The sequence below is a fragment of the Antrostomus carolinensis genome, unplaced genomic scaffold, assembly GCF_000700745.2.
Source record: "Antrostomus carolinensis isolate BGI_N321 unplaced genomic scaffold, ASM70074v2 scaffold12170, whole genome shotgun sequence".
In the NCBI taxonomy this organism is placed as follows: domain Eukaryota; kingdom Metazoa; phylum Chordata; class Aves; order Caprimulgiformes; family Caprimulgidae; genus Antrostomus; species Antrostomus carolinensis.
In genome coordinates, this window is record NW_010289120.1 from 1 (window position 1) to 23,341 (window position 23,341).

General features: G+C 42.2%; 2 protein-coding genes across 2 annotated transcripts in view; one reads left to right on the forward strand and one right to left on the reverse strand.

Moving 5' to 3' along the window:
* The first annotated feature begins 496 nt into the window (after positions 1-496).
* DDX42 (DEAD-box helicase 42) lies at positions 497-18,855 on the forward strand. The gene is made up of 18 exons (XM_010169071.2): positions 497-596; positions 1,564-1,800; positions 2,636-2,786; positions 3,395-3,456; positions 4,454-4,490; positions 5,976-6,125; positions 6,415-6,519; positions 7,121-7,240; positions 8,321-8,497; positions 8,972-9,100; positions 9,956-10,055; positions 10,752-10,799; positions 11,351-11,448; positions 12,766-13,042; positions 13,718-13,944; positions 15,182-15,292; positions 16,069-16,170; positions 16,801-18,855. The coding sequence occupies exons 2-18, from the start codon at positions 1,580-1,582 to the stop codon at positions 17,527-17,529; spliced, it is 2,844 nt and encodes a 947-aa protein (XP_010167373.1). The 5' UTR covers positions 497-596; positions 1,564-1,579; the 3' UTR covers positions 17,530-18,855.
* A 2,817-nt stretch (positions 18,856-21,672) lies between these two features.
* Positions 21,673-23,341, reverse strand: part of LOC104525830 (parathyroid hormone/parathyroid hormone-related peptide receptor-like) — a 6,459-nt gene continuing 4,790 nt past the window's right edge. The window contains exons 11-13 of the mRNA XM_029085220.1: positions 22,817-22,954; positions 22,654-22,695; positions 21,673-22,035 (exon numbers count right to left, since the gene is read on the reverse strand). Coding sequence (XP_028941053.1) covers positions 21,673-22,035; positions 22,654-22,695; positions 22,817-22,954 — 543 coding nt within the window. The remainder of the gene's footprint in view (positions 22,036-22,653; positions 22,696-22,816; positions 22,955-23,341) is intronic.

The following is a 23,341-nucleotide window of genomic DNA, read 5'->3' on the forward strand; positions in this document are numbered from 1 at the left end:
GGGTCCCTCCTCCCTTCAGCCGCCGCCAGAAACGGGAGCAGCTCAGACATCTTGCTGCGGGTGCAGGGAACCCCTAGAAAGGGTCCGCGCCTTCGCCTTTCCTCCCTCGGAACGGCGTCAGCAAGGCCTGGGCAGCTGGCCTGCGCTCTCACTGGCTTGTACGGAACCTCCCCGCAGCCCCTCGCAAGACTCACTAGTGGGTTCTGTGGGCAAACAGGCCAAATTGCCTGTTCTTGCAGCTGTATGATGGAATAAAATAATGATTCTTTTTCTTTTCTGGGGTAGTGACAGGGAGAAAAAAAAAAGTCAGTAAGTACAGCAAGGAAGAATCCATAAAATCAGATGTGGTAACTGGAAAGGTTGGCTGCTGTGCTGCAGAGTGACACCTGTCATCCGGGTTTTTGTACATTTTGATCTCTTATCCACCACACATCTTTAGATCTGAAAGCTGCAGGGTGTGTCAGTGCAAGTGGGAGAACAGGACATCGGCGTCAGCTGCTGCCACGGAGAACTGAACAGCAGAGTTTGCCCCAAAATCTCCCAGTGAGCTGTGGTCTAGGCTTGAGATTTACTGAGCAAGTCCCAAGCTGGTGAATGTTCTGCACAGGAAGTAGTGTCAGTATTTACTTTCAGATTATTTTGAAGTTGTTTCTCTTCCTGGTGACTTCTGATCTCATTGGAGGATTCTCACTGAATGTGAGGGTTTGTTTAACACAACTTGTAGCCTTTTTGGGGTATCTAATTATAATACTCTGGAAAGCAGTGGGTGTCACACTTGGCTCCCTTAAATGTGTGAGTTACTTGACCATGCAGGTGAAGTAATTAAATTCCTTGGAATGGAAAGGGAACATCTTGCTGTATCAGTTCAGTTTTCTCTTCATCCAACTTAGAAAACCAGTTTTCTCTTCATTTGACTTAGAAAACTGAGTTCTGGGTAGGCATGTTATGTGGAGTATTTCAAATGTGGTTTGAAAAATGCAGATTAGAGAACATATATATGGCTAAAAATGCCTTTGTAAGAAGAGGGAGTTGGCCCTTTGGCAGAAGTGAGCCCTGTCTCGGAGCAGAGTGGTGTGCTGTGTGCTGCTTTGGGTCTCTTTTCTGGAGGTGTCTGGATTGCAGCACTGTGGTGTTTACAAAACCATGAAGCGCTCAAGGATGGGACTGTAGGAACACGCAGAATAAGTACTGAGTTGGCTTTTCATTTCTTTTTCCTCCCAGTGTTCAAAGTTCTGGCCTTGGGTTTGTTTGTCTTCGATTGCAAAATGGACAAGATGGGCAACATCTTAAATTTGCTTAAGTAATCACTGACGGACATGATCTGGTTTGGAAAACAACCTCTTTGTTTTATTCTTTTTACCAATTGTGGATATGTTCTTACTTAACAAGAAAAGAGCAAAGCCCAGATCCTTTTTGGGAAACAGCTCACACTCTTGTCAGTCACATTTCCACAAGTCTTTTTGTTGTGACTGAAGTAATCCACTTACAAGAAAAATCGTGACAATTATATATAACTGCCTAAAGCAGAAAGGGGATTAATTTTGTCTGTTCTGATTTTAACAGATATATTGAGGACATCATGAATTGGAATAAAGGTGGACCTGGGACTAAGAGAGGCTTTGGTTTTGGTGGGTTTGCCATAACACCTGGAAAGAAAGAGGAGCCTAAGCTCTCTCAACAATCTCACAGTGCTTTTGGAACAGCCGGTTCTTCTGCTGCATTTGCGAAATCGGGACCTCCTCAGCTGCCTTCTTTCTACAAAATTGGGTCAAAGCGAGCAAATTTTGATGAAGAGAATGCGTAAGTAGGGTTATTTCTTGTGTTCTCTCTCTAGAGAATGTTTTAAAGTTTCCAAGGTCAGGGAAAGTATCTGTGACACTAATAAGGTTTAGTTGTTTAGAAAAGCCTGCTCAAGGATAAATACCCTAACGCTGCATTACGCTGTAACAGAGCCCTGGTAGCTTTGTGGCAATAGTATCAAGAAAAACTATGAGCTGGAAAACGTGCAGGAACTCCCATCCCTGCTCTGCAGCAGACTTTTGGTATCACCCAGGACTCAATTTACCCTTTCTCTGAGTGTCAGCCCATTATCAGTACAATGAGAATAATAATACATCCTTGCCTTTAAATTTCTTTAAAAGACTGTGAGATACTACAGCAGCCCGTGGAGAGCTCTCCTACTCTGGCTCTCCCCTCTCTAAGAACATACCTCAGCTCAGTCTCAATCATCTCCATCCTAATTGCACCCTGATGTGTTCAGAATTGGAGACAAGCAGGACAAATTTGCGTCTCTTTTGCACAGGGAAACATTCAATTCCATTTTTCTTTGCTAACCCTTCTATTAGCTTCATAAATATGTTGAATAGAAGAGAGGTCAGGAAAGCATCCTGTATTCACCAGCCTGGGAGAGCCACTCAAGAAGATCAATTTCATAAAATCTATTTGCCCCACCACCACTTTTAGTTTACAACATGAATAATTGTGAATAAATAAATCTCAACATCTTTTCCTGTGTACATACTGATTTTTTATTATCCGTCTCTGTGTGGGAAACTTGACTGAACTCAGAAACTATGAAAGGTGCCGAGGTGCTGTAGATTATCTGTTGACTGGGCCACTGTTTGTTTCCTTTCAGGTACTTTGAGGATGAAGAGGAAGATTCCAGCAATGTTGAATTGCCCTACATTCCTGCAGAGAATTCCCCCACTCGCCAGCAGTTTCATTCCAAATCAGCAGACTCTGACAGCGATGATGATCCTCTGGAGGCATTCATGGCTGAAGTGGAGGCAAGACCCGGCTCGTGAAATGTTTATTAATTTCTGTGGCCATACTTCTTTCCAGTCAGGGACAGCAAATGTCACTCAAGGCTTTGGCAGCTGTGTTCAGAATGTAACTTGGCTTTTGGTTTTTACGTAAGATGCTGTGTTAATTAGAACTCAAAGGTGGATTAGATGGGGAGAGGGTGGATATGATTTACAGTAGCTTAACTATTTAACCACTTTTAGCATGTCAAGGTGATACAACAAAGAGCTTTGTGAGTCTCTGAATATGAAATTAATGTTTTGTGCATTTTTCACTACCTGAATTGAAATGATTTCTATTTATCATGAGCTGTTCCTTAGCTACAGTTCTGTTATTAGCTGGATTCTATCACAGTGTTTTCAGGAGGAATGCTGAGAATGTGTTTTTTCAACAACATTGCTGTGAAGTTATAGGATATAAATTTCAAAGGTATTAGTAGGAGAATTCATTTAGCATAATAGGATATGGAACAAGAGAAAGTTTAGTCCAAAAAGTGTTGTCTCTGTGGCACGGTGGTCTAGTTAGGAACATTTTTCCCTTCCATGTTTTATCATCTTGGTTTTTTTAACATCATAATTTTATGACCTATTAGGATCAAGCTGCTCGAGACATGAAGAGACTTGAAGATAAAGACAAAGAAAAAAAGAACGTTAAGTAAGTTCTCTTTTATAATTCCCATGCCTGCCTGTGTCTTGTGTGGTGCTAAAAGAATTCCAGTGCATTTTGTTGATGATGATTGTTCTGTAGACTATATAGTATATACCTAGTAAACAGCATTAACCAGCACATGATATCCCCCTGGGTGAATTTCTGTGCAATGAAAATTGAATAATAGGATGGAAGAATCCGTGGTGGCATCCTGTGGTAAAATGTAACAATGCTGAGAGTTATCTCACGTGAGAAACCTTTCTAGGCCACACAATTTGGGGCAGCACGTTGTACTACTGCCACCTTCCAGATCAGCCTGAATAGTTTTTTGTCTTTCCCCATCCTTTAAACTCCTTGATTTAAAATTGCATTTATGTGGGTAAAATAACTCGGTGCTAGAGATTCTTCCAAACTTGAAGTAGGTTTTAAGACATTCCCTGTAAAGCTGATATATTAGGTAGCATGTGACTAAATTCAGAATTTTAAAACAGTTTACATTTTTTCACTTTATCTATCTGTTTTAACCAAGGAAAATAATTACACTGTTAATTCTTGATATAAATGTCAGGTACATTGTAGAACTTGCATTGCATGGGGTTGATCAGATTATACATGATCCTGAAACAGAACACCGGATCCAAATCACCACCTGGGGAAGTTCTGAACTGGATTTGCACTTCCTGGCTCGTATTCCTCTTCAGTTATGGGACTTCCGTAACATCGAGAGCTTAGACCAGGATGATCTTTGATGTGGCTTCTACTGGAAAGATGGAGTCCTAATCTTTCAATCTCATTAATAGAAGTAAACAGAAGTCTTTGCAGGGTCGCTGTTATGGTTGGCACCAAATATGAAAACTCCATGGGTTGGGATTATAAATGTTACTGAGTTGTTAGTGTTGTGTCTTCCACGAAATACGGAGCTCAGCACTAATCGAATGAAAGTATGGAGCTGAGTATTTGGAACACTTGCAGGGAAGTTTTTTTTCTCCGCTTGTTTTTCCAGGGGTATTCGAGATGACATTGAAGAGGAAGATGACCAAGTGAGTTCCTATGCAGTCTTTCTATTTTATTTTTTTGTTTGTGTTTTGGTTTTTTTTTTTACCTTCCCTCCCCAAATATATAACTACTAGGTACAAACAAAACTGCAGTATCCGGACAATTCAGCCTGAAGCTGTAGTGATTACCCTGCTGCCTCTACCCTTCCAGGTGTTTCATTAATAAAAGGAAAAATATTAGGAGACAATTTCATTCTTTTTTACTCTCTTTAAGAAGATTTTTTTTTTTTTTCAGTTAATCTGAATTTCAACTTCCTGTACAGGTTTTTCTGTATTTGAGGGTCTCATCAAATTTGAAATTAGCAGAATCAACTAACATGGAGCACCAGAGAGAGGCTGTTAAACTGTGCAGGCTATTTGCAGTGACATTTCATGTCTGTTAAGGGCAAGAATCAGGCTTTTTGCTCTTTATTTTCAGAGGAACTCCAGTTCTGATTGTGGATTATAAGCATCACTGTAATAGAAACAATAAACAAAGAGGAAAGACTTAATTTCAAAATGTAACTTACTACTAAGTTGTAATTAATAATTACTGTGTTACAGTAATGCAGAACATGGAAGGGTTTTCTGGCCTCTAGGCCTTTGTTTCCAATGTGGTGAGTGTAGCTGTGCTAAAGTTTGAGCAAAGGTGACTGAACACTTGTAGACAGCTGTTGTTCAAGTGTATTGTGTGCATATCTGTGTGACTGAGTGATAATTGGCCATGCAAATGAAAAAGCCAGACGAGTATATGCATTTCTTTGTAATTGAACCTTGCTTTAAAAATCTGATCTTAAATATTTGCCTGAAAGTTAAGTGAGACTGGTGCTTTCTCCATGAGAATGTCTTTGTGTGCCAGTGAGATTCTGTAAGACACATACATATTTGTGAGCTGTAAGGACGTCCTGTTACAGTGGTGACAGTGACTTCTAACTTGGGCCTGTGTTGAAGGACTCTTCTGAAATAGTTTATTTCCCATTTGCTGTTGACTCTGAATGAAAAAGAGATATATTTTCATTTCTTAGAGTCTAGTTTGGGGGAGCAGAGAAACAATCTTTGGTGTAGTGTGTTTAAAAAAATGTAAACATCATCATATGCTTAGTAACATTGTGTTCTTTGTTTAAAAACCTGCAGCTTGTGTACTTTGTTCATGTGAGTCGTAGATTCTTCTATTGTTCAGAATATGTTGTCTGTTCTTCTATAGTCTTGGTAGAAGGAGTTGTTAAGCAGACATGTAAGAGAAGTATGGTTTTTCAAAGCATTTTGTGGTCTAACTGACACTGTAGTTGTTTTCTTCATTTGTACTTATTGTTCTTTTTCTGGCCATAACTGTTGGTGTTTATTAGAAGAACCAGTTCTAGTGATTTTTTTTTTTTCCCCTCAATGGTGGGTGTGAAAGCAAGATCCATCTAGCTTATACATCATTTAAACAAAACTAGTAGTATTTTTGCATCCTATTGTATGTGATTTTACTGATATGTTTTGCTGCAGGAAGCTTATTTTCGCTACATGGCTGAAAACCCAACTGCTGGTGTGGTCCAGGAAGAGGAAGAGGATAACCTGGAGTATGATAGTGATGGGAATCCAATTGCACCATCCAAAAAAATCATTGATCCTCTTCCACCGATTGACCATTCAGAGGTAGGAAGTTTATTCTGTTCTGTTCTGTCTGAGCCATTCTGGAAAGCAGGTGCTCAGAAGTAGATTGAAATATGGTTCTGTCCCTGTACATCAATGTTGGCAGATAATATTTCAGTGCTGTGCCACTTGAGTCATACTAAAGAACCTTCAAACAACTTCATATTAAACTAATGTTCTTGTAGATAATTAAGAACTTTTACTCAAAAGGATCCTTTCCCTCCAAAACTAAGTGTACAGAGAGAGAGAGAGAGTCTTGAGTCCTGGAATAACTGAGTAATTGCCTTTGCAGATTGAATATCCACCGTTTGAGAAAAATTTCTATGATGAGCACGAGGAGATCACCAGTCTCACCCCACAGCAAGTGGTGGAGTTACGTCATAAGCTAAATCTCCGGGTAAGCTGGTCACAAAAATATCCTCCTAGGATCTTCTTAGTCCCATTTTTTTGGACTGTCTTAGTAGTTTTAATGAAGATTTTCACAGGAAACTCCAAACCCAGCCACTTGGATACCTTCAGTGACTTTGGTTTAATGGAGCTCGGTTTTCCTCAGCAGTTCTTGAAAGTTTTCTCTGGACTTGTCAAAGTGGACACCCAAGATTGCCAGTTGCATGGTTGCACTTGGACTAAAGAGCTAGGAATTGAAATTGGAACTATTATATGCAAGAATTAGTTCTTTGCCATTTGTGACATGTTAACTTGGTGCCTTTCTATGAAGGGAGTTATTTGGGGAAGAAGGAGACCAATTGTACAAGGCAATAGATAAGATGTTTAGTGGCTTATGTTGATTGACAATTTATCTAATAAATTTTTATACCCAAAAGTCCTATTTACACAAGACATCTGGAATTTGCATCTAGTTAAACTTAATGTCTATTCAAAAAAATAAAAATATATTCTCAGAGGTAGAGAGATGCTTTTTTTTTTTCATTTTTGTACAGATTGCTCTTTTTTTTTCTCTTGCTGTTCATGAACTAAGATATGTTTCTCTTTCTAAGGTCTCCGGTGCTGCGCCTCCCAGGCCTGGCAGTAGTTTTGCTCATTTTGGGTTTGATGAGCAACTTATGCATCAAATTAGGAAATCTGAGTATACACAGCCCACTCCTATACAATGTCAGGTGAGTGGTGTTACTTCTCTAACATCTAAACGGAAATAATGGAACACATGCAAAGGTCCCTAGTCCATGTGAAGATGTATACAATTCTAGTTTCCTATATGGGGCTGTCACAGAGAAGAATAATTTGTGTTTTTCTAGGAAAATAGCTTAGATATTTTTTATATAGAAGTTTACCCACTTTTTTTTCATGTTAAATGACCCCTGTAAATATAAAAATATTCTTTTAATCATTTGTCTCTTGGTGAAGACTGAAGAATATGCAAGTGGCATCTCTTGTTGAAATGTATGAAAATGTTTTTAATTTTATTTTTAGTAATTGTATTAAAAATAACCATAGCAGTAGCTGAGTAAAGAGCCATACATTGACAACCTTAATCCTTTAAACAGCTTATATTTGAATGTCTTGTAACTAGAAGTGGTATGCAACAAGGCATTTCTTTTTTTATTTCTTTTGGCAGTTAGAATAAATACCCTATGAGCTGGACTGTTTAACTGGTCGTTCCTTGGAGAGCTGTGCATGCAAAAGGGATTCTGCTGCATGTGTAGATTGATTACCATGAGTAATTAAGGTTATCATTAATGTGATTATAACCACACCACCTTAGATGCTTTTCTTGAAGTATCAAAAACAACCCAGTGCTGTGTCCAAGGGGTGTGTATGAGGACCTTAGTCCATACTATTTGTAAAAACCTGTGGCTGAGAGCTCCTTATAGCAGCAGGACTTGAGCACTCAGAATGGTTACAGAAAGAATAAGCTCAGAGAATTTGGTTTTTAGCCTTCTTACAGATGGACAAGATGCACTTATGGACATGGAAATATATCCTTGGGATGTTATACTGTGCCCAGATACTGATTTCATGTAGGACACCAACAGTCATAACATGATAATTGCTTCCAGCCCTTAAAACAAGCCAGTTCAGATCTGAACTTGGCAATAAAACTGTGTAAGCATCGACGTAGGTTGCTATAAGTCCTCTGTAATGTGCTATTCTCTTTTTATCTGAGTTTTCCTGTAATACCTAGCACAAGCATATGCTAAGGTAGGCATAATATGGGTTTAGAATCTCCTTCTTTTTAGGGTGTTCCAGTTGCATTAAGTGGCAGAGATATGATTGGGATAGCTAAGACTGGAAGCGGTAAAACAGCAGCTTTCATCTGGCCAATGTTGATTCACATCATGGATCAAAAGGAGCTTGAACCAGGGGATGGTCCCATTGCAGTGATTGTTTGCCCGACCAGAGAGCTTTGCCAACAGGTGAGTGTGTAGTAAACGTGTGCCATACAGTGTTCTTCGAGAATAAGGCAAAATTCTGAGCAGAAATTATCTGAGAACCTCAGTAAACTATTTGAAAAACCTGTGCATTAGTAGTGTGCCTCCAGTGTAAGCTCACAATTCTCTCTTACTCCTCTTCTTGGTGAAGGATCATGACAAATCTGAAATTGTAAATTTTTGAGCAGTGCTCCCCTATTATTTCTAAGTATTAAAAATACTGTGGACAAATTGTATATGTAAAAGGATAAAACCTGCTGGTTAAATTACAGTTGGATGCCTAAGTAGGTTTCTCAAATTATTGGAAATTATCCACAAGTATTGAAGCGTCCAGCCCTTGGGATTTCTGAATAATTTCATGATTAGCTGATCTGGGAGCTAGACTGTATTCCCAAGGTAAATATATTTTCCCAGATCTGTCTAACGTGAACTGTGATGTGCTTTGTTTAAAATTCTCAGATCCATTCTGAATGTAAGCGCTTTGGTAAGGCATATAATCTGCGCTCTGTAGCTGTGTATGGAGGAGGAAGCATGTGGGAGCAAGCCAAAGCCCTCCAGGAGGGGGCAGAGATAGTTGTCTGCACACCAGTAAGTACCTGTATGCACACAGTACACGGTTTTTTGTTGCTTAACTGAAGCTGGTTTTTTTTTTTTTTAATACCATTGGTGATGTAGAATTTGTTCTCTGATCACTGAAATGTAGGTTCTTCATTGGTTATCAGCTGATGAGAGCAAATATCCTGGGATTATCTGTGTCCCAAGAGAAATTGAAAGAGATTAGGTAACGGTTTCTGATAGAAGAGAGAGTAGCCAGCAAGATCTGCTTGAATCAGTCGTACACAATACCAGCTTCTGATTGCTGAGCCTTAAATTCATGAAGAAAATTCCCAAAATGCCATGAACTTGAGTGCTGTCTTACTGAATTAGTGCAGAGCCTGTGGCAGTAATACTGAAGGGCTGAAACATTGAACCTGAAGGGGTGTTGATGCTGAACCAGTGATTTAAATGAGCACCACTGTCAGCTGACTTTGGTTCTTGCAAAAACTGGTTATGAACTTGGGCGGAACCGAGCAATTAATGATTGGAGGAAGTTTTATTGTGGCTGTTTATTGGGGTACTAGGCAAGAAAATAAAGCATGAAGAACTACTACACCAAATATTATAGGATTAAATAGCCAGTTTACAATTAAAATTTAATTATAATGAAGACTAGGTAATTTCAGGATCTCAGCACTGTTAACCTTGAAAATCCAGTCCTAAAATTCAGCTTATCCAGTACAGGTTGATTAGAGTTTCAGGAATCTGTTTCTGTGACTTGAATACCGACACTTCTAAAGCAAAGCCTTGAAATGTTTTCTAAGTTAAGTGCTTGAACGTTGCATATATTAACTTTTTTTTAAATAAGCTTTAAAAACTCTGCTTTTTTTTTTTTTCTTTTAATAGGGTCGTTTAATTGATCATGTGAAAAAGAAAGCTACAAACCTTCAAAGAGTTACTTACCTTGTGTTTGATGAAGCTGACAGAATGTTTGATATGGGTTTTGGTATGTAACAAACAAAGGTCACTGTTTTAGAAAGCAGTAGTGTCTGCTTCCTAACTTAGTAGGACTGTTTATAACCCCTGTAGCTTCGTATACTTGAAAATACATTAAGGAATTACTTTATAGACAAAAGTCCTATTTCAAGGTCAAATATCTGTTGCTGTGAAGAGATTAGTGAAGTCCTGTTAATGTTGAAGTCCAAAACCCCCATTTTTTATCTTAGAGTCTCTGAATAACTTTTGGGCAAGTCACTTCTGTGCTTTGGCTCTGTGTGTACAAATTAGTGGTGTTAGAACTTTCTGCTTTATTGGAAAAGGCTTGATCATTCAGATCTGAGTGATTTTGTGTATCTGCATTATGGGACATGGTGGGACATAGCAAAGATTTGACAGGACTATAATACTGCAAACGGAGGGAGACAGTTGTTTGACATACAGGGTTTGCACAGGCTCAGCTAGGATCCTTGCTTAGGGAGCTTTTTGCTGGAGGAACTTCCAAAAGTTTCTTTTTACAGCAAAGGAACCTCCATTGTGCAGCAAAGAGCACCTGGAAGTCACAGTATCACATTAAATACTGAGTGAGAGGCACTCATTTGTTCTGTGCTATTTATTAAATAAAGCAATGAAGTTGCATTTTGAGTTATTCTACTAAATAATGAGTGTGCAGTGTTGATTAGAACATTTTTCCTTTCCTTTCCAGAATATCAGGTCAGATCAATTGCAAGCCACGTACGTCCTGACAGACAGAGTAAGTATAAGCATGTTTGAAACTCAACTCCCACGAGTCAGAGGAGGCTGTGTGGTGGGCTATGAGTTAAGAATCTGGAACAGAAACTGGATTTCCTATTCTTGACACAGCCACACAATGAGACTTTCACAAGAGTCCACTGGTGTTAATTCCCAGTGTTGGCTCTTGGGAAGGGAGCACTTGTGAGTGTGGTGAAATACCTGTACTTGTTCATCAGCCTGTAATCCCTCCACAGACTTTACTGAGGGAAAAGATGATTAGCTGAATTAATATTAGTGTGCTTTGAGATCCTGGGTTCTAAGCTGCCATGAAAGAATACTCACAGCAGTGCCACTTACTACCCACATCTTGTTTCAGTTGTCATGAAATGTGTTTCCACTTTGAGATATTCTAATAGTGTGATTGATAATTGTCATTAGAACCAGTAAAACAGACTGTAGCTTCAGATCACTGACATCTGGTACAGTTGTACCAGTTCTCATTCACAAGATCTGTGCAGTGTTAAAGAAAACCTATTTTTCAAGGAGTATGAATACTGTTTATTCTTTTAGCTCTCCTGTTCAGTGCCACTTTCCGTAAGAAGATTGAGAAATTGGCTCGAGATATTCTGATCGACCCAATTCGAGTTGTGCAGGGAGACATTGGAGAGGTAATTCCACATTATTTCTGAGACAGTCAAAGAAATGAACCATTCTGTTTCTGTTGTCTGAAATGTATGTTAAACTGCAGTAATCATCATTTATATTTAAGAGTAAATACTTTAGGCTTAGCAAAAGATAGTGAGGTTTTGCTTTTGTTTTGTTTTTTACTTTTTATTGAGTTTGCTTTCTGCCAACAAATATTCTTGTAGTGATGGGAAGTTTCCTCAAGGAGTGAAATAACTTTAATGTTTTTATTTATTAGGCTGAATCGATGGGTATATCCTTTTGTTTAGTTTCAAAACTATTCATAAATTACAGCTTTTGCAAGAAAGGACTTGAAACTTAGACTGTAATGTCTTTCAGCTGGTTTATGTAGGAGTGTTGATTCTAGACTTACTGACAGTAGCAGCTGAACTATTAGCAGGCTAGAAATTTGGTAATAAGTCGATGAAGTGGGCAGATGTTATACTTGGTGTGAAGAAACTTTGCTTATAATAGATGAAAACTATTGAGAAATTTCACAAGATGCCTTCAGAACAATCTTCTTTTAACTAGTTCTCTGCTTTTTTTTTTTTTTTCAATCAGGAATGTGGAGTATCCCTTTAAAACAAATCAGTTAATGGCTACCTGAAGCCCCTTCTCTCTGGGAAAAATGTTTTTCCTAAACATTGCTTAAGAAAAGAAGCAGCTTTCTGAGCTCAATCGGAGGATTTCTGTTCTTTGCTCTAAATTATTACTCTGAGAGCACCATCCTTGAAATCACTAATATTTAAATGTGTAAAAATTCAGGTTTTCAGATAAACTTCCAGATAGTGCTGTGAGCTCCACTGCACTTTTATTCCTGGCAGTACAGAGCAGATAGGGATATTTATACCTCCCCTCTTCCTGACTCCAGTATGTCACAGCTCACTGCAGTACTTTCTCTGATTACCATATGAATAACTTTTACTGATGAGCATCCTCCCCCATCTCCCTGCTTTTGCACAGTCTCTTTAGCTGTTAATAGCATCTGTCACAAGAGCATCTAAATTGTGAGCACCCACCTTTAGATCAGTACGGTGCTAGACTGCATTAGGTCAAAGACTGCACTTTGCCTCTCTCAGGTTTATTAGAGTAACTTATTTATTCTCTGCCTTTTCTGCACTGTGAAGCTAACGTTATCAACAGTTAGACAAAAGGGAGAGAGCTGAAACCTCTTTCAAAGGAGAACTTTGGTCCCCTGCTTCTCCAGTTTTGATTCTCACACCTAGTTTAAAGTCCTCATTTTATTTTGTCATATTATCCTTTCTGTCCTGCGTTATTGCTCGATTTATTTCTCCCCTTAGGCAAATGAAGATGTTACTCAAATTGTGGAGATTTTCCCCTCTGGCCCTAGCAAATGGAACTGGCTGACTCGACGCCTCGTGGAGTTCACATCTTCTGGGAGTGTTCTCCTGTTTGTCACCAAGAAGGCAAATGCAGAAGAGCTGGCCAATAACCTTAAGCAGGAGGATCATAACCTGGGGCTGCTTCACGGTGACATGGACCAGAGTGAAAGGAATAAAGTCATTTCAGAATTTAAGAAAAAAGGGATCCCAATACTAGTAGCTACTGATGTGGCAGGTATGTGATGTCCTAAGAAACAGCAGTTCATACAAGTTGTAGATATCAGCCAAAAGGCTGACACGTGTCAGTAGAAGGCAACAAGGTTGGTGTCTACAGCTGCTGGGCACTCTGTTCCAGATGTTTTTTCAGAAGTACACAGTGTTAACAAGAGTATTTATTTTTAAAGTCTTTTAATGATGTTTAAATTACAATCTGACAGATATTTTTTAATATACAGAAAGAAAGTAAGCTGTTTCTTAAGGAAGTAGTTGCTATTTGTTAATCAGCTGACACATAATGCATGCTTAAATGAAGAGGAAATGGACACACTTGAAGCCTTCTCTAGAACAGCTTTTATACCCAGATGTTTAGCTGAACAAAGAGTGAATGTCAGTGTCCTTTAATAAAGCCCTCTCTCTTCCTTGGAATAACAGTCATTTAAAGAGATTTATTCTGTCTCCAATCCTATGAATTTGGAGATTGCTGTCACTTATCCTACTCTTGGAGAAGATACTGCTACACTTAAGATAACAAAGAGTTACAGCCTGTGAAGGGTGTCTGAACTGGGGTGTGTTCCTGTGGAAACTCCTGTGGTGTGCTGGAGCAGAATGGAGTGATACTCTGGTATGAATGGGATTGCTTTGAGTTCGTTCAGGATAATCACACTTACCACTATATTGTTCTTTATTACAGCTCGTGGGTTAGATATTCCCTCCATTAAGACTGTCATCAATTATGATGTGGCTCGGGACATAGATACGCACACCCATAGAATTGGTCGTACTGGCAGAGCGGGCGAGAAGGGAGTTGCCTACACTCTACTGACTCCCAAAGACAGTAACTTTGCTGGTGACCTTGTCAGAAATCTGGAAGGTGCTAATCAACATGTTTCCAAAGAGCTGTTGGATCTAGCAATGCAGGTACGAACAAAATCAGGAGCTCAGGGACTTGTTTCTGGCTCCGTCATGTGTTCGCAGTGACCTTTTGGCAACCCATACTGTTTTTAAGTAGGCTTTCTAGTGTTTTTAATGGCCTGTGAAAGAATCCATGAAGATTTCAGAACACAGCACGTAATCTATTTTAGGGTCAGGCACTGCCTAGGAAATTAGGAGCTGTAATCTGGCTGATACCAGAAAAGCACTCCCAGCTCCAGTATCTCATTACAGATTTTCGATATGTGGCAGGCACCTGGGAAATGCAGCTTAGTTGAAAGCTAAACTAGAAAATAATTACAGGGACATTCACTCTGTGAAACGGTTATTGCTTGATCATTATACCTGCTCAGCAGTGCTGTCTGGCAGGCTTGCTATATATAGGGATGATGGATAGCTGAAGCAATTGTACTTGCACCACTGTACTCATCAGCTTTTTAAGTTCTTGTCTTTTGCTGCCCATGTTGCTGCAAGAGAGCGAAGGCTTTTTGGTAGTTCCCACATTCAGAGATGGATTAGAATGCTTGTGGCTTCATTGCCAGGCAGCTTTGGCACTAGCTGCTAGAAATAATATTGTTTTCTAAGGTACGGAGGCAGCATTTTCTGAAGGGACAGAATTTATGAGGCAGAGCTCCACAGGAAGGTTATAGAAGCTAAATGGTTTGGCTCACTGGCTTCTTCAGGTTTGAAGAAACTATAGGGCATAAAAAGAGGTGCAGCCAACCATTATTTAAAAACCTGGTAACAGGAGGAGGTCTGGTTGGACTGCCCTTTCTTGGCCACTGCTTGTTGCAGGAAGTTTTGCTGACAGCACCTCATTTCTCCTTAGGGGGGCAGTGGGCTAAATCAATAAAACCTGGGTGTGAGCAAGTGCAGAGCTCCCGAGTGAATGGCATTAAGAGATTGCATTTATTCCTGGGTTTATTAGAATGCAAACCCCCCAAAACTTTAACATGGATGAAAGTTCAGGACAAAAAATTAGTTTTCATAAAAAGCATTTGTAACAAAAAGCTTCAGACCCACATGACAGAACTGTCTACAGTTGAGTTTCAAAGCGCTGTGGTCTGTCACATCCCATCCCCTTGCAACAGCCGTGTTGTTGAATGGGCAACAGTGTATTTTTATTTTTAAATGCTCAAAATCCATCTTTTCTGAGCTTTATTACATGCATTTATGAAGCTTCCTATTCCCTGTGTTGAGAAGAATTTGTCCTTCTTTTGTACAGAACCCATGGTTCCGGAAATCACGTTTCAAAGGAGGAAAAGGCAAGAAGCTGAATATTGGTGGTGGTGGTTTAGGATACCGCGAACGTCCAGGTCTGGGATCAGAAAATTCTGTAAGTAGATATGCTGAAGAAGTTGTTTACAGATTCTTGGAACTTTTAAATTTAGTATTGACTACTCTTTAATTTAAAAAATATTCTTAGTACTGGAGCATAGCCTCTGCATTCAAAGGTTTTCATAGCTCAGAATATTTAAGAGTTAGTAGCAGAAATATCTCAAGTGAAAGTGTCGTGTGCTGTTATCCTGCTGTCAAGCGCTGCCATCTTTAGGGCCAGAGTGATCCAGAAAATAGACTGTCAATGCAAAATAAATGCTAATAAATTACTTGAAAAGCCATTTCCAGAGTGATTATTGGCAGCAAAAAATCTTGCAGCATTGAGGTCACTTACTAAGATATGCCCATGCTAGGAAAACAGCTCATTGCCAGCGTGTGTGGGGACAGTTTAACTGTAGGCATGTTGAAAACACATCACGTTCAGCATCTTTCCAAAAGTTACAGCTGAAGCCTTGTTCATACTTTTGTCTTGGCTGTGACCTCTGTGAAAATCACCATTTGATTGCATTTTGCTTTTGCTCGTGCTGTAAGGAGCTGGGAAATGTGGTTATACTGTTGACTGGTGAGTCACTAAGAACTTACTCACGTTTACTTTTCTATCATCCTCAAGGTCATGGGGCAAACTGTTCTCCTGCTGGGTGCTCTCCAGAAGTTTGTCATCCTTAGTAGATGTATTTCCTGAGTGCACGGTCAAGAGAGATTCAGAGAATGGTTGAATTGAAAGTGTTTTTGTTGGATAAATCTCTCCAGTTGTCCTTTTGTCTTTTTGCTTAGGACCGTGGAAACAACAACAGTGTGATGAGTAACTATGAGGCGTACAAGCCGTCCACTGGGGCGATGGGAGACCGGCTTACGGCAATGAAAGCAGCTTTTCAGGTTGGTTCGATCACTTGTACTCCAATTTCTAACTCAAGAGGAAAGGACATAACATGGGAAAATTGTTCTACTGATTGCTTTTTTATTTCCCCCCTGAAAATACAGAAACCTTTTGACTCGAGGGAGGTTGAGTTTGGTAATTGTGGCCTTGGCTCATCCACTTGGAGCATGCACTCAGCATTGCAGTCCAAAGTGGAAGAATTAGTGTGCAGGCTGGACAGAACATGGCTGCACAAACTTAATTTGCCAAACTTACTTTGTTTTCTACTGCCTCTTTGCTCTCATTCCCTTCTGGATTCTGCTCCACGGCTTGATCCTACTTAGGTTGCTTAGCAGCAATCGTGTAATTGCAATCAAAAGAAATAGGGAACAGAGAAACCCTTTCTCTTCAGTGTAAAAATTAACCCTACAATATAGGAGTTCCCTTGTTGCTCTTGTCTGATAGCAGATGTCCGTTACTAATTCTGTCTGCATAAGCACAGCAGTAATGTAATCACTCCAAGACTGACTTTTTATAGGAACTCTTTTTCCTAAGGGCTCCCCAGAATTCAAGACAGGCTTGTGTATGCACATTTTACCGTGCAGTGTAGAGGCAAACACTTTTTTTTCCTTTCTGTCTCTTTCTGGCAGTCCCAGTATAAAAGCCACTTTGTTGCTGCAAGCTTAAATAATCAAAAGACTGGTAGCTCTGCTGCTGGTGCTAGTGGTTGGACCAGTGCTGGGAGTTTGAACTCAGTACCAACGAGTTCAGCACAGCAAAATACTGCAAATCCAGACAACCCAATTGCAGCCACCGCAGCAGCAAAGGGTGTTCCAGGTTTCACCAGCACGGGGAATTTGAGTAGCGTTCCCACCTTCCCAAGCGTCGGAGTACAGGGCTTCAACAACACCAATGCCAGCACCAACAGTCGAGAAGGCAACAGCAGCAGCGCCAACGTTGCTGCTGCTGGCGGTGGTGGTGGCGGTGGTGGTGGTGGTGGCATCATCAGAGAACGATACAACGACAACCGGAACAGTCGCCACAATGAGGTCCCACGTCGTGGAGAGGGTGGTGGTGGTGGTGGTGGTCGCTACAACGACGTCCAACGGCACGGAGAAGGAGGCAGTCGCCACATTGACGCTTACCGCCACGGAGAGAGCCGACATGGCGACAACCATCGCCACGCTGAGAGCCGGCACTTTGCTGATGTGGGCAGTGGCAATCGTAATAATGCTGATAACAGGAATAGCAACGAAGGTAGGAACAACGAGAACAGGAATGGTGAGAACAGGAAGGATGCCAACAGCCGAGACAACAAAACAGATGGTTTTGCTGTCCCAGAGCCCCCAAAACGTAAGAAGAGTCGGTGGGACAGTTAAAAGCTGGTGTTTCACAGCCTGGAATCTCTTGCAGGTAGTGTTGTCTTTTTCCAGAGGATTTCTTGGGGGTTTTTGGTAACTGGTTGTTGAGCGGCTGGGGGAGGAGAAGGAAACCATGCAAACTACCTGTGCAAGTCTGGGCCGGTACATCTGCGGACAGATTCATTCTAATGATGTGTACACACAATGCTTAGTCAAAGAGAAATAATTTTGATAAAGCTCCCTGGGTTCTGCTTTGAAACATTCAGTGCTCAAGTGACTCTCTGCTGGATTTAAACAGATCTTCTTGACAAGAAAGAAGCTGTTTCACATCCTTGGAACGTTATGAAACTGTTTGTGTAGAAGTATAAAGTAGTCTTTTCTTAACCAGCGTTCACATTTAAAAAAACCAGTCCATCTAGAGATGCTCAGGAGCCACCTGGTGAACATTAATCTTTCGGCAGTTTGTTCAGTATGGCGAGTTCTTCCCCGATCTCTCTTTTTTTTTTATATTTTCTTATCCCCAAATAATTTGGTCTCTGGGTTGCCCTTTACCTCTCTCCCTATCAACTACAAATGTATCACTTTGTGTTGCTGAAGGTGGGATGAAGCAAGTTGATTTTTCTTTCCTTTTTTATTATTTTTTTATGAAGCTGTTCAAGGGGTCCTTCTCCAGCCCAGCTAACCACAAATTCACGTGGAGTGTAGGACAGGACTCCCTGGTAGTACATCAATCCCAATCCCATTGCCCAGATATTTGTTTTTTCTTTCAAAGAACCTTTTCTTTCCTAATAACCTTCATTTTGGTGGACGCCTGCATAGCAAGCTTGTCTCTCTGCTGTGCCTACTCGCCCTCTGTTATGAGAGGGCTGTGTGCTTTCTTCAAAGTAAAAACAAAAAAGGGAAAAAAAAATATATATATAGATACACAATAGCCAAAGGCCTGTGCCCCCCGTGAAGCGCAGCTAAATGAAGAGGCTTTGTTCAAAAATTCAGGGACCTGCTGCTCAGAGGCCTTTAGGGAGAACCTGAAAATTGATCAATAAAGTGGAACAGCTGAAATAATCGCCCCATATTGGACACATGTAGTTAAAACTGTAAAATCTTGCTTGACTGTTTTTAACTCGTCGTGTGTATTCTCTGGTTTTTAACTTTCTTTTTTTTTTGGCGCCGCAAAGGTAAGGAAGAACTCTTTTGTTGAAACATGTCAGCACCCACCTCTGTCTTGTTTCTACTGAAAGAAGTATCAGAAACTGTCAGGTTTTTGTGACATTGTGATGTTTTCTTTATCAGCTGTGCATTTAATTTCTGCTTGCTCTAGTAAATGTTTTATTACTGGGACAAAAATCACCTAGCATGTGCTTTTTATTCTCCACTTCTTCCTTTGGCTGTTCTGGCATTTGGATGGAGGTTTGACTGCCTGCAGATGTGACTGTGTCCCTTTCTTTCACCAGAAGTTGTGGATTGTAGTTGATAAAAAGATTTCCTGTGTTTTTCCTCAGTATCTTTCACCTCAAAACTGTTTTGCAAACCCTGGTTTAGCTCCAAAGCTTCCTGGGGAACAGATTTTTCTCAATTTCACAAGTGGGAAGGATGCAGCCCAGGACGTGTTGCTCATCCCAGCCTTTCCTGGGGTCATTGGTAGAGCTGGAAAAAGAACTTGGTAACAGTCTTGTGATCTGACTTTATGTCTAGTGGTTCAGTTAAGACACCAACTTCATTATTTGGGCTCTCTCACTAACTAGCTTTAATCTGTTGGGTTTTGGGGGTTTTTTTAAATAGCTTCCACTTGAATTCTCTTATCACAGTCTGGGCAGAAACCTCATTGCAGTGCTTGGAGCTCTGTCTATTTAGTATTAACACAAATATCTTCCAGGATGGATGTGGCAGGAGTTTAGAAGCTGTTGCATTTCCCTTCCCTTATCACACTTCAGGTTTATCACTCTGCACCGTTAAAGATTTGAGTTTCAAAATTAAGTTTAAAAAAAAAATAAATAAAAGCCTCATAGTCTGAAGCTGCCATCTGCTCCCTCCCTTCCTGGGGCTGAGCTCGCTGCCACTGGGAACTGGCCCTGTATGTGGCATGTGCTTGGGTTTCTCCCCTTCTCTTTAACGCATCCCTCTGTTCTTTGATAGGATTATTGAAATTCCTCACCCCTCTCTCAGCTACCAGGAGCCTCTTGAGACTTGAGTGAGTAAATATTGATCACTGACAGGGAGCTATAAATGTCAGTTCACAGCTCCATGTTAGATACATAAGAGGGTCGATTCCTTCTCGGCAGAACAAGGCAGCAGTGTGAGCAGCGTGTCATCTACCCTGAAGGAAAATCTCTCTCCTTGAAGTGCCAGGCTGTGCCGTTTTCTTCTAGAGAGACCAGAGCACAACTCACAGCTGAGCAAATCCATTACAGGAAGCTCAGGTTTGTTTGTAAAGTGCAATCCTCAAATTCTGTACCTGCACATCAGTCCCCCCCTCTGCCTCTTGTCCCCCAGAGTGGGGCAAACACAGCCACCACCCAGCAGTGCCTCTTTGACGTGGTACCAAGTTCAACCAAGGAACAAGTGACAGGACAAGAGGAAATGGCCTCCAGTTGTGGCCAGGGCAGTTGAGATTGGATGTGAGGAAGAATTTCTTTGCTGAAAGGGTTCTGAGGCATTGGAAGGGGTTGCCCAGGGCAGTGGTGGAGTCCCCATCCCTGGAGGGATTGAAGAGTCGTGTAGACATAGTGCTGAGGGACATGGGTTAGTTGGGGACTGGTCAGTGTTGGGTTCATGATTGGACTCGATGAGCTTAAAGGGCTTTTCCAACCTGGGCAATTCTGGGATCCTGTGCAGCGCTTGCTCTCTTGGGTGGGCGGGGGTGTGGCTGTACCTGACTCTGCACCATCTTCTGGATCATTTAAAGAATATGGAATCCTGGAGCTCATCCCTTCCCTGATGCACCTCCTGGCTGACTGTCCCTCCAGTGCTTTCTAATCCTTGTCCTCCCTTTGTATCTTACCTTTCACTAGAAGATCTGGGAATGCACAGAATGTTACATGTTCACTGTCACTGTCTTTATCATGAAATTACTGCCTTGAGGGACTGGGTCTCATTAGAGCAGGTAGGAAAAAAAATTCTCCATGCTACCACCAAGCAGGTATTTAATTTTAACTGGCAGATGTACCTCCTCTCCTAACGACGTTGTAACTCTCCCCTCTGTGGTGTGGCTGAACTGTCTGGGCTCCTCAGGAATATCTTTTCCCATCAGGGTGATGAGCTTTCCCAGGCAGTGCAGGTGTAGCAGAGTGGGCAGGGGGAGGTCGGGGCTGCCTTGCCCCCGACAGCGAGCGCAGACCAGGCTGGCTCTGAACCCGGCTGGGTTTCCATCCCTTCACACCCTCGCTGTGTGTAACACCACTGCGTCCCTCATGGAGTCCAAGGATGGAAACAAGCCATTCAGACTCTCTCTTTATTCACTTTTTAGCCTGCAAAGAGATGACAGGGCCAGGGCTCTTGCATGCAGTGACTTGTGTGTTTATGGATGACCACGCCGTAAAGCCTGGGGGGACCCAGGTGCTCGCTGTGCCCTTCCCAGGCTGTAAAGCTCCGTCTCCCTGCGCCCATCGTATCCCAGTGCCTCAGGCTCCCTGTTTGCTGGGCTTCACGGTATCTGTGAGCTGCGTGAGGATGTAAGTCAGGGCAGGGTGAGCTTCAGAACAGCTCAGTGAACAAACGCTCTTCCCTGCCAGCCCCGGGCTGTACAACCCAGGAATTGGTGTTAAATAGAGGAATCAGACTTCAGGACTACGGGCTCATTGAATCAGCTTTATACACACTGGAGCTGAAGTCACCTTCCAGACTGATGAGGTAAGACTGAGCCTGGAGGATTGTTTCCTGGTGATGATTCAAGGCTTTGCATGCACAGACATCGCTCACATCGATCACTTGCACATGGAAGGAAATGAGGTTTGGAACTGGCTGCTCATTTTTAGGCCGGGTAGGTAGAAGCAGCGAGAGCACGTGGTCCCTTTGCACACTGGTGGTGAGGGAAAGGAAACTGTGATGTTCCAGCTGCTGTCCCCTACCCCGGCTCTCCATGCAAGCGTTAAAGGAGCCCAAAGCACGAGATCAGCATCTTTCCAGGCAGAGCTGGATGGCCCGATGGCAGAGACACTGCTCACTTCATAGCATCGTCTCCAGCTCTTTGTTTAGCTTGGGCTGACGCTGAGTCAGGTCCATTAAATCCACTTTGGTTTCCCCACATGGTTTCTGGTTCATCTCCTGGGTCAGACAGGGCAAGAAGTTACCTGAGACAAAGGAGCTGGGGATGTAGCCCGGCAGGCTGGCACGGGCAAGGAGCAGCAGCCCCCGCTGCTGGGTGCTCCCGGCCCCTCGCCCCGCCAGGCTCATGCTGAAGCTCGTGGTGGCGTGGGACCCCAGCCCGCCATAGCAGCAGCTCCCCGCCACGCTGGTGGCACGCGCCTTCTGCTTGAAATCCAGCGCCAGGCTTCTCCGAAAATGGGCTTTCTTAATCTCTGCCTGCACCTGAGGGAGAGATCAGAGATGAGTCCCAGTGCCAGCAAAACAGGCAGCCATCCCCCATGGTTTTCACTCGCGGTGCTTTCACTTCCCTTCCAAATCCTACTGAGAGGGATGGATCTGAATTTTTTCCTCCAGTTATCCCAGCCTGGGGGCTGTAGGTTAACTTCCCCGACCCCAAAGGGGCTGGAATCACAGGATCACAGAATGGTGGGGTTGGAAGGGACCTCAGGAGATCATCTAGTCCAGCCCGTCTGCCAAAGCAGGTTCCCTACAGCAGGTTGCATGGGAATGACTAAAATAGCTGTTCTTATTCCTTATAATATGTATTATGAAATTTATATGTTGTAAAACTTGTCACACGGTGTTGATGTGCCTGGAGTGTTTAATTTGAGATACTGTCTTCTCACTAGTTGTGTGGGTTTTTTTTACATGTGGTAAGTATCAAGGAAATTTTAACTGCGTTAGTGATCTGATGTGTGCTTGAACTATGGCTTGAAAGTGTGTTTACGGTTTTGATCAGATCCCCTCTCAGGCTGCTCTTCTCCAGGCTGAACAGTCCCAGCTCTCTCAGCCTCTCCTCGTAAGGAACAGAGAGCTCAGCTGCTCTCACTTCTAACTTACCTCCCCGTTACAAAAGCAGTAGATAAAAGCCACAAAGAAACCCTGTCAAAAGAGACAGAGCAGAGTTTGAGTCCTGAGCTGGGATGCTGTACACGCGCTTTCCACCCTCCCCAGGTGAGCATCGCTCAGATGGAGCGGGACCAGCAGCCCCGTGTTGACGTACCTGAGAGGAGTTAAAGAGCATCTCGTAATGCATCTGGATCTGCCACAGGACCCCAGAGACTTCGGTGTAGGGCATGGCCATGAACACCACATAATGGACTCCAAAAAGCGGCATCAGCACCAGCGTGGATTTCAGCAGCTTCCTGAGAGGAGAAAAGCTCTGAGCTGTGGGCTGCCCAGGGGGGCGGTTGAGTCCCCATCCTTGGAGGTGTTTAGAAGACGGGTAGATGGGGTGCTCAGAGATCTGGTTCAGTAGTGGGCAGGTACGGTTGGACTCAATGATCTCAGAGGTCTTTTCCAACCAGGAGATTCTCTGATTCTATGAGGCAGGATGTGCAGCCAGCCTGCAGATGTTGCTGAGTGTCCTAGCAAAGAGGGCGGCTGCTTTAGGTTCTGCTGCAGCTGGTTTGTGTGGAGCTTTCAACACACTGTCCAGCTTGGAGGAGGGAGCAGTCAGAGCTTCAACTCCTGAACCTGCTCTTTCAATCAAATTGAGCTGCCAGAAGCACTGGCTGCCACCATCCTG